Consider the following 10,906-nt stretch of genomic DNA (forward strand, 5'->3'; position numbering starts at 1 on the left):
AATAATTGTTGCCCTGAAAGAACGGAGCGCTGCCATTTGCAGAACTCTCTTAGAAACGGGGAGTTTTGTTTTCCAGAATGCCAGACTCTTCATGTTTGCAAATGTCAACATTTGTAAAAGCCGTTGTTGAGCTCCAGCAGACTGAGGGCCCCCAGAGGGATTAGAGGAGGCTCTGTTTACCTGCTCTGAGGAATGCTGCCCTGCACGGACGCTTTTGTATCTGTCAGGGACCCAAGGTCACAGCGTCGGCAGAGATGGGCCCGCTTTGTCCCTCCCCAAAGTTTCCACCTCTCAGTATCAACAACAAAACACAATGTGGGCGACCTGGGAGAAGGAAATGGAATTCCTGCTCGTGTTGCTACAGTGCTCAGAAACTCTGGTTCAATGGCCCCTTTTTCCTTGGATAAGTCCGGGTGAGAGATGATCATTTTTGATTTTTTAAAATATAATAGATTCACTTAATTTATTTGTATTTTCATATATTTTGGTACTTCATTTGAACGTCCGCTTCTCACTTATGAAACTCAACTTAAATGAAAGCCGCTTCAGTTAGCTCTGAGCCCATTCATCCGTCTACAAATTAACTTATTTAGTATTTAACTCATAAATAGTTCTTACTGCTCCTTTGTGCCTGACTTGAGTCAATTTTCCTAAAGTATTTGCAGCTCCCAGCTGTAGACTCAGTATTGTCAGTCTGCACTACCTGTGTTTCACCACCTGGTGTCGCACTTGTATAATTTAATAACACTTACTGTGAGAAACTGATGCTGTAATCAATGTTGGAAAGCCTTCTAATACCACACAACACGAGGACAGATATGTGTCACTGAAACCTCACTATTAAGTGCTACATGCACATAAGTCCCTCTGAAAATATTGGTAGATTATGGCGATTTGTTAAGACTGACAAATGTTTTACTAAGCTGTGATTTAGACAATGGCTGTGTTTCTTCTTCTCCACCGGGACTGTCAGTCACTGATGGAGCAATCTGACCTCACAGCAGACACCGAGAAGCACATTTAGGGCCAACAAACACACTTCTGTTTAATTTGTCTGCAAGTTAGGAGTTATTTGCAGAGGGCAAACCTCGTTAAATTTGACATGGGCTCTCAACATTTCGCAAGCATGCAAAAGGTAGTTCAAAGCGCAATATTTTCTCCATTTTGTAAAAGCGAGCAAACAGAGAGAGAAATTGTTTGCTCGCTCTCCCAGTCAGCTAGGCGTCTTCAATTACCAACGTAAAGCCATTGTTGTATGCCAAATGCTAATTATAACTACCCGAAAGAAATGTTATGTTCGTTATAAAAGAGTTGGAGTAAAAATATCAATACAAACCTGGATGATTTGTTTATCAACGAACTAATTTAACACATTATAATGTCGTTCAAAATGTTCCTCTTTGTGTTTCCAGTGAAGCTCACTCAGACAAAAACATGTAACAACTGCAAGTTTGAAGATTTTCTTTATCTCATTTTGTAATAAACATATAAATAATAAACTCTAGACATTTTTGACGCATCGCCCTGTTATGAAACTGGTATGGTCTGGCTATATAGACTATCCAAACTTTGCATCTGCCGCAGGTCATTTCTATAAAACTATTTCCCTATTACAAAATATGAAAAGAAAAATACATTTTTAGTACATTTACAGGAGTTACTTATTAATTTATTTAACGAAACTGTTTCAGTACTACTTTTAACTGTTACTGAATTGTCAGAATCTGCATTTAATATTTTTCTCAGAAGAAAACAGAAAAATAGAAACACAACAAAAAAGAAAAGCAGAGAATGCAGACATGAGGCAGAATATCTGTCCCTCTCCGACAACTTAAACGAACAGTTTCCAAAATAATAAAATTCTTAATAAACCAAAGCAGTACAAGATTTTCCAATACTTTCCCAACTACTGTATTTAAATTAAAATATATTCTCATATCTTACACTATTTCAAATAACGAAATGTGATTCGGTAGCGATCTGTCAAAATCTAATTTACAATTCTGTGTATAAAAATATAATTTATGGAACCCCGCGAAGTTTGTTCTCCCCAAAATATAACAGTCAGTTGCACATATATGCACATATGAACATTACAACCTGTCAAAGTTAGCTCCTTTCTACATGGTCTTCTTCTTTGTCTTTGCGATATTTTTTCTTTTTCTTTATTTTCTTCATTTTTTCTTTGTTTTTGTTTTTTTTTGCATTTGAGATATACAAAAATAGATTATGCACAATTTTTGCTGCTCACACCGTTTTCAGAATCCATTTGTGTGACAGCAGCGAGTTCACATGAGAATAAATTATTCAAAGAGAAACTTTTTTAAGGCTCCATTCATTCTTTGAAAGGGGACACATGGAAAAGTCACTGAAATAAATATCCCAACTCCGCTGGGGCCTTTGTCTTGTTTGTTTGTTCGTTCGTTTTTTAATTATTATTATTATTTTATTTTTTAATCTACTGAATAGTTCGTGTGTCCTACATTTAAGTCTCATTCTGCTCCTGTAGTAGAGGTTTCAACTTGGGTATACTGACATCCCAAGTGGATGGATCGAGTGGCTGTCCAAGAGCCATGTTCCTAATTGATAAAGGATCTTGGAGTACCAGTGCACTCCGTCGGTCTGTGCACTGACTTGAGGTTGGGAACTGAAAAGCAACGAGGACACCCAGTGGGCGAGCCTGACGGGTGCCAAGGCCCAGTGCGCCAGGTCGTGGTCTTCGATCACTGCGTAACAGGACGCAAGGACCTGGTCCACCACGACGGTCCCCTGCACGGTCACCGGCGCAAAAGAGCCCTCGTGCTCTTGCGTGTAAATCCGTTTTACGGTCACCGGCTCGAGTCGACTTCGCTCGGCGTCAAACACGAACACCTTTTGTCCGGACTGGACTTGGCTGGCGAAGATCGCAGACATCCGCTCCTCTTCCGTGGTGTTGTGGCCGACGAAGAGGAGGTGCGCGGCGGTGAGGGTGATCTTCTGGCCCGAGTAGGTTTCGATCACGTAGAAGAGCCTCCTGGTCGTCGAGTCTTGGTCTATGAACATGATGAACTCGGTGTACATCGGGTTTCCCTGGTCATCTGCTGCCAGGACCCTGTCGCCGCTTTGGAGGTGTTTGACCGCCTTGTTGGTCCCATCCTCCAGAGTGACCGTGGAGGATCCTGGGAAACAGCCGCCTGACTTTGCTGCCACTGAGTTTTCTGTTAAAATAAAACATTGTTGTTAAAATACAATATACATTTTCTACACCCGAAAATAGTTATTAAGTCTCCCCCCAGGGTACAACCCATCGTGGTACTTATTTTAAATACGCCATCAAGTCATAACATGTAACAAAGCAGAATATTTAAAGCTTTTTTTTTTACACTTTTAGAACTTAAAAAAATAATAAAGCACAGGTGCCAATACAGTTCAGGGCCCCCGCCACACTCAAAAGCCCATTCAGTAACCTTCCTTTTTTTTTTGCTCGTATTTGTATTTTTCCTGCATCATGGTGGGCCATATGCATTTTGCATAATGATGCCTGTCTGCCAAATGCGTATTGGCTTGGCCCACGTTGTCTGAGACGAGAAAAGTGAAAGCCTTGGCTCATCTATTCTTAATTAAAAAACCCAATAAAGAGCAGCCATTGTTATTCTAAATCAGCTTGTGGATCGAGCTACTCTCGGTAAAGAACACTTACGCCTTTCCCAGCTACTCTTCCCATATTTACTCAGGTGCAGAAACCTCTATGTGACAATTCACACAAATAGGCGACTCACAACTACTATTTACCCAGTGGAGCCACTTTTCCAAGCCTCTCGAGTTGTAGATTTGAATTTAAATGAGGGCCCGGACTCTTAAATGCTTTCTGTTGTGCAACATCAATGTGCCCTCTTTCTACCACCTCTCCCTTGCTTTGTTGTCAGGCTCGATGACAATAATTTTGGCCTTGGTGGAGCTCTTCACATACCAGTCTCTAGGATCACACTGTCCTGCACACAGAAAAAGGGGGTTTCCTACTCAGAATCTGGGGGCTTTTAATCTTCTTTTAAGATTCCCGAGCATGAAATAAGGTGACAACTGAAAACCAGATTTACCCCAACCAATTCAACATTGTTCAGCCAAATCCTTTTGGTAAAGTCGCATGACCCCTAATGACACGTCGGCCTGGCCCATACTGTGATCTCAAAACGTGTGTGTTGAATGATAAGTAAGGGATTTATCAATAAAGTCTGAGCAAAGAAAAAGTGCCACGGTTCATCAATCAGTGTGAAGAAATAGTTTCTACGCGCCATAGGTGTCCTTTAGCTTAGTGGAGGCCTGTAAAGTTATTTTAGCCGCCTAAATAAAGATAATCTTACAATTAAACACTGGATCTCAAAGCTGAGACAATCGAAATCCGAAAAAAAAAGAATTATTTTCGTTTTTTCTGATTATATGATTGGAAAAAAATCCAAAATATTTCCTTAAATCGACAAAACTTCCAGCTTTTTATTTTTTACTTTGCTGTGTAAAAACTCTAGTCAACAAAATGATTTGTTTTTCTAGGTCACACCGAGGAGCCTTGTTGGATTATGGTCGTGGTTCCCACCAGGAGACAGTGTGGGGCGATGTAGGCTAAGATCAAGAAATAAGCTGCATGGGAAATGCTCATAACGCCACAGGCTGGGATGTGCCCATACATCATTCATACAAATGTATTTCACGATACAAAAATCTTGTCAAAATGATCATCATTAGACACATTGAGTGCACGTTCTTAATTAATCATTAACCGAATGATATTTTGTCTTTTATTGATGATCATTACATTTATTGTTTTGCAATATAAACGAATCAACAAATATTTAAACGCGTTTTATTGCATTTCACGGTTTGTTTCTTGGAGCCACTAATATCAGGGTATCTTGGACTCTGCCACCTTCATCACATCTGCTCTCGTTTACTTTTCCCTCACAAGCAGCTGAAGGAACTCTAACGTTGCATGGAAGTTTTCTAAAAGATAAAGCGGAACTGCAGCTTCCTACAGCTGCACCTGCTCTTTTTTTTTAGATTACAATCGCACCTGACGGAAAATGTGCCTTGGTGTTACATCTGGTTGTTTTTCTTCTACAGCCGGCACCACAGTGCGCATGACAGATTTTTCTCTCTTGGTACAATGAGGTGCTTTTCCTCTCATCATGCAGCCTTACCTGCTTTCACAGAGCAGTGGATGTGAGCTTTGGACTCATAATAGACCCAGTCGAATCCGGCTTCCACCGCCAGCCTGGACAGAGTGCCGTATTTGCTCTTGTCCCTGTCCGAGGTGGTGATGTCCACGGCCCTGCCCTCGTAGTGGAGCGACTCCTCGAAGTGGTGTCCGTCTTCGTCCCAGCCCTCGGTGACCCGCAGCTTCACCCCGGGCCACTGATTCATCACTGAGATGGCCAGAGAGTTCAACTTGTCTTTACATCTCTGCGGGATGGAGAAATGAACCAATTAGTCACCTGTTGTGTCATAGCTTGCACATATAAGCTGTCCAGAGGCGTAACATGTGGAAAAGTCTGACTCTAGAACAGCGTTTGCCACCAAACCCTTTCTTATATTGACGACACGTGTTGTTGCCAAGAGTAGCAGGTGCTCTTAATTGACTAAAATATATCAGCTCTTGGTAAGAGAAATGAAACATTAGAGCGCGTGCGCTACACATGGAAGTTTTCTCCTCTTCCCTTAAGAAATAAGACTTCCTAATACGCATCTGCTTCATTTTTATTTTATTTTCCCTGCTGTCCTCTATAGTGAGAACAATCAAACTCACTGAGGCCTCACCCCAAACCTCTCCATCCCCACCTGACGCCCCTGATGCCTCCCAGCTGAGGTGAAACACTGGGACTGAACTGCATCCCTGAGCTTACATTTCTCAGTGTGAGCAGCAGCGTCAGAGGACACATCTCGGATAAGAAAGCTGCTGATGAAATATTGATAAGGCACCGCATTCGCTTCACTGGCCTATAACATATGGGTCTTTGGTCTTGGAAAGGTGCGAGCAGCATCCCTTTCTACCAATAAAGTGTTGCTTTGACATGCACACATTATAAATTCATGAGTTTGTATTAGGCCATGGAATGAGCGAATACTTTGTTGTTTGCAACTTGTGTGTTTTCTTTAAATCAATAATTGATTTGCAGATGATATAAAGGTGATATTCAAGAGCAGCTGGCTGCCTTAAAATATCTAGAGTTTGTCCTATAAATAAATCGTCGCACCCCAAGCTCTCTGCGCTCTCAATGAAGATGCTTGGCCTTCTCCAAGACAACTATTCTCGACACTCAACCAATATGTCAAATAAAACATCACAAAGAGCCTTTTCAGTCCAACCGTGGAGGGAAACTTTCATTATTCCTCTCCTGCAAAGTCTGGGGAACGTGACATGCCTCCTTAAGTCGAAGTGTTTTGGCTGCTGACTGACAGACTTGTGAAATATCCAGGGATGGTATGGGCGCACAGAGAAGCGTCTATGTGTGTGACCCACCGTCCTTTTCCTCCCTTTATGCACAGCCTGCGTGTCCTAAAGCAAAAAATGTTCACACAAACCCAAAGACTCGTATAAGAAGAAAAAAAAGGCTTCCACATATATCAGTGGCTGTTTTATGAGGTTATCACACTTGTAGAATGTGTTGAATAAAAAACCAGCCCCCCCCCCCAAAAAAAAACCCTGCCACATTCTGAGTGGGATTGCTGGAGTCAAGAGCCGTAAAGCTTAACCTATTTATTAATTCATTAGGTCGTGTGCCGCAAATCAAGCCAAATTCTGCTCAGCCACCGTGAAGCCCAGCAGGGCGCCATAGACCGGCGCTTTGTGCTCGGGGTAAAGTTGTTCAACAGCCTCCCTCTTAATCTTTTCACAAATGATTTGGTTAGAGGAAACACTTATCAGCTACCTGTCAGTGCAAACAAGCCGCCAGCTCATCTCTTTGCCGATGCGTTTGCACTATGGGCAGAGACTGCAGACTCTTAACAGTGCTACACTGCAAAAAATCTACTGTTGAAGCTTTTTTTGTTTTTACGTGAAAAGTAACATTTGCCTGTGGATGACGAGATTTAAAAGAGCAAATCATGTATTTTCTTTAATTTCACTGGAGCACTTTATTCTGCAGTTCTCTCTGATATCATAAAAGAAACGAAACTTCCTTGAAAACATGTTGAATTTAAGAGATTGAGCAATCTCACATCCCCACAAGAGAAAATCTCCACTTATTTTGAGACCAATAATATTATACGACTGTACATGAAACGATACTTTGTGGATTAATTGGTGTGAGTGATGCTCCTGTCCCTCCCAGGCCCCGTCCCTCTGTTGGCAACTTTCCTGGGAGTGAGCCGTGTCTTAATAGATATGCTTCTTGAAACGCTCCTTCAAGTATCAAATATTATAGTCTTGGCTGGACCTCAGTGAATTGATTGCAATTCATGTATTGCACGTACTTAAAGGAGCCACAGCACGCACGTGCCTTGTTTCATGTATAAGTACAACATATATTTTCTTAACACGCAAGATAAGAAGGAAAGTTCATTATATTCATGCGTCAAACTCCGTGCGTAAAAACCCACTAGGTTCATGCGTAAAGCCGTGGAACAGCGCAAATACCCTTGGCACAGCGTAAATCCCCATGTGATAATGCTTATGCCACTGACAGAGTCGCCTTCAAAACAGCTACAGTCCCTCTCTTTTGGATGTACATACCGTAATTTGATGGATGTACAATGTCATGTACGATAAGAACAATTTCACCTGTTTTAGCTTACTATGGCATCCCGCTGACCAAAGGTCATAAGTTCAAATTGCGGTTCAGGCCCAGTGAGGGGTGCCTAAAAAGCCCTTTCATGTACATGTCACACTTAGAATCTGTTGTTGTGTTTTCTGTAAACGGATGCTGAGTGGAAAGCGGACGATGAACCAGAAGTCCTGTTTTTAAATATATATATAATTAAATCTGTAAAACCGGAAAGCAGCTCCCAAACATGTTATTTTGAGGCACTTTAATATGCAAACTTCAGCCACAGATGCACTTTATAATCACATTTGATCCGAGGGACTCCCACCTCGTTTGCATGATTCTACACAGCCCTGTAAACACAGCTGTTTATACAGCAGGTGGGGTGTTTTACTCAGATTAAAAGCCCTGCATACACATGTTACTCAATATTCCCAGAAATGAATAAATTAACAGTGAAATCAAATAATCTATTTTTTTTACTGGAGACTCTGGAACATCCACGAGGATTCGCGGGGGGGGGGGTGGTCCCTGAACCCCAGTTTGGGCATCACATCCCCACGCGCCTGTTATTTCATGATGTCTGTGTGTATGAGAAGCTATAGGTGTATCACAGAGGAGATGTGGGGAGGGCTGAGAGGGACGCCGAGACCGCACGCACTGTGAATATTTCATCGGAGCTCGTGCTCACGCATGGTGCGAGGCACGGGTTCAGGGACTCCGGCGCGCGCCTGGCTTCATCACCACCATCACCACCGGCATTTTATTATTACTGAGCCGATATCACCCAAGCGCTTTTAATAATTCACAAGCATCTGAGTGCTAAAAGTCATGCTGAAGAGACGCGGCTTCCTGCAGCCTCGGAAGAAATCAAGACTGCATCTCTCCGATGTATTGTGAGCATGTACAGAACGAGCTATGAGCATTGCTAACAAACTGCCTACATTAGGATGGAGTATTACAAAAAAAGATGTCATCATCAGTGCAAGTAAGGCACCATCACCCCTGTGCGCCTTTGCTCCTATAATTGACCGAGTCCCACCCATTTATGAAGTCCTGATAGTGTTCAGAACACTCTCCAAGACATGTCACTGTTTTCACGCACCGGTGCACACCATGCGAAAGGCTAAATTACAGCAGCCTGTGCGAGAAAATGTCTGAATGAGCCACGCCATGCCTGAATAAGCCCGGCTGTTTGAAGCGGTGCGCATCCCCAGCTCTCTGTATTCAGGGCTGGAATAAAGAAAAGGCGCTTAAAACAAGCTGCAAATGTTCCGCGTAAATAGGTAACAAATACTGCATGTCTTCACGAAATGTAATGTAACAGGAATCTGCGCGTGTAAAACAACAAATAGAGCCTTGCAAAGATACAAATATAGATATGAGGAGAGGGGGCACATTAATATTTTAAATACACTGTCACAATCATGAAGGCCGAGTGTCCTGACTGTCCGCCTGCACATCACTTCTCCAGCTGGATTTCTACATTCGCTTCCAGCCTGCAGCCTTTTGGAAAACTCTCCCGTGCTGGAGCATAAAGCGCATCTGCTTTTACAGTGAAGTTAAAAGGCTCAGTGTGAAGAGTTCAGCAGCGGGTACAGCAGACTTCACTTAAGGTGCGCAATCAGTCTGACAAGGAGGTTGTTGCAGTGCGCAGTGATGGTGCGTTAGGAGACGGGCAGGAGGGGAGGGGGGGGGGAAAGGTTTATTCTGTCTCCTTACCTGAGTCATAAGCCTGTCGGCACCGGTGTTCTCCTCATCCTTGAATATGATGTCTGTGTTATAATTGGGAGTCAGTTCTTTAAATCGCTCGGAGTTTCTTGTGATCTTGCCTTCGTATCTACCGCTTGCCCCGAGGGTCTTCTCCGCCACGTTGGGGATGAACTGCTTGTACGCAAGAGGTGTCAGCTTCTTCGGGTGTCTTCTCCTGCCGTAGCCCCTGCCCGGTCCGCATCCCATCCCAGAGGACACCAGGGACAAGCAGATGAGACCGACCAATACGATTCTGGTCCAGAGCAGCATTTTTTTTTGTCCTTTAAGATCTCAAACGAGTCGCTGCTGCTATCTCTACCGTCTGCCTCTCCCGGCTCTCGCAATGTCCTTGTCTCCTCCTCTACTTCGCCTTCGCCTGGTCTCTACTGTGGCAGGTGCGGAAATGAACGCCTCAGACAAATGGTAATAACGGGGCACATCGAAGGAGGGTTTAAAAAAAAAAGTAGTGAGGGAATTAAAAGCCACGGGATCTCTAGTCGAGCTGCAGCCGCTTGTGTGAGGCAACCGCTTTTACTGCTTTGTATTATAGCACCGATCTATAGCAGGGGAGGGATTTGATTGGCTCGCCTAGACAAACCCTCCTGATGTTATCCCACAAAAAAATCTTAAAAGATTTCTTCCACCTGAGGGTTAGCCTGTGTTGCAGGGAGGAGGGGCTGTTCCATGGGAAAACATCAATTATAAACCGTCTTTTTTCACCCTCCCATTTTCCGGATTTCACAGAAAAGGCAGGATAGACAGGAGCACTTGCTCAGTGTTGGGCTCAAATCTGAAGCAGTGTAGTTAACTTAGATAACTAGATAACTTTCCGCACTGAATGCATTTCCCAGGAGAATAAAACTGCTCGTGGACGCGCACTGCGCCTGTGCTGGATGATTTTGCTGTGACCTCGTATACACCAAATAAAGAAATAAAAACAATTAAGAGTTTACTTACTGTACAAAGTATTAGATTGGTGGATTTAAATTAGAAATGCCTTCTTACCTATATGTTCCCTTGTAAAACCAACGTGCATATACGCACGGAAATGACTTTGGAGACGTTTTGTAGCATTTAGGTGAATCAAAGTCTGAATGAATCTCTGCAAACATAACCGTATGTGCTTTCTTGTTTGACACGACTCAATTCTATGAAACTTTAGTAAAACTTGAAAATAAATCTGCACTTATATCTGCGCAGTACGCGCGCCGTGCGCCCTTGTAGCTCCCCCTTTGCGCGTCACAACATTTTATTCTATTAATGATTATTTCACCCGATTAATCTAAGAAAAAGATCTAGACCTATACTCATATAGTGACAGTACATCTGGTCACATCTCTTCCTCACATACAGAGTTAAGAATGAGGGTGGGAACGGGACACACTTCCAGTACAATACAGATAAGTCTTTAGAGAGCGTAT

The 10,906-nt window shown here is 42.9% G+C and overlaps 1 protein-coding gene across 1 annotated transcript; it reads right to left on the minus strand.

Moving 5' to 3' along the window:
• Positions 1–1,446: 1,446 nt before the first annotated feature.
• shha (sonic hedgehog signaling molecule a) lies at positions 1,447–9,973 on the minus strand. Its single transcript, XM_029458293.1, has 3 exons — positions 9,456–9,973; positions 5,172–5,433; positions 1,447–3,197 (listed from the first exon to the last, which is right to left on the minus strand). The coding sequence occupies exons 1-3, from the start codon at positions 9,753–9,755 to the stop codon at positions 2,518–2,520; spliced, it is 1,242 nt and encodes a 413-aa protein (XP_029314153.1). The 5' UTR covers positions 9,756–9,973; the 3' UTR covers positions 1,447–2,517.
• Between the last annotated feature and the right edge of the window lie 933 nt (positions 9,974–10,906).

The sequence above is a fragment of the Cottoperca gobio genome, chromosome 20 (assembly GCF_900634415.1).
Source record: "Cottoperca gobio chromosome 20, fCotGob3.1, whole genome shotgun sequence".
Taxonomy (NCBI): Eukaryota; Metazoa; Chordata; class Actinopteri; order Perciformes; family Bovichtidae; genus Cottoperca; species Cottoperca gobio.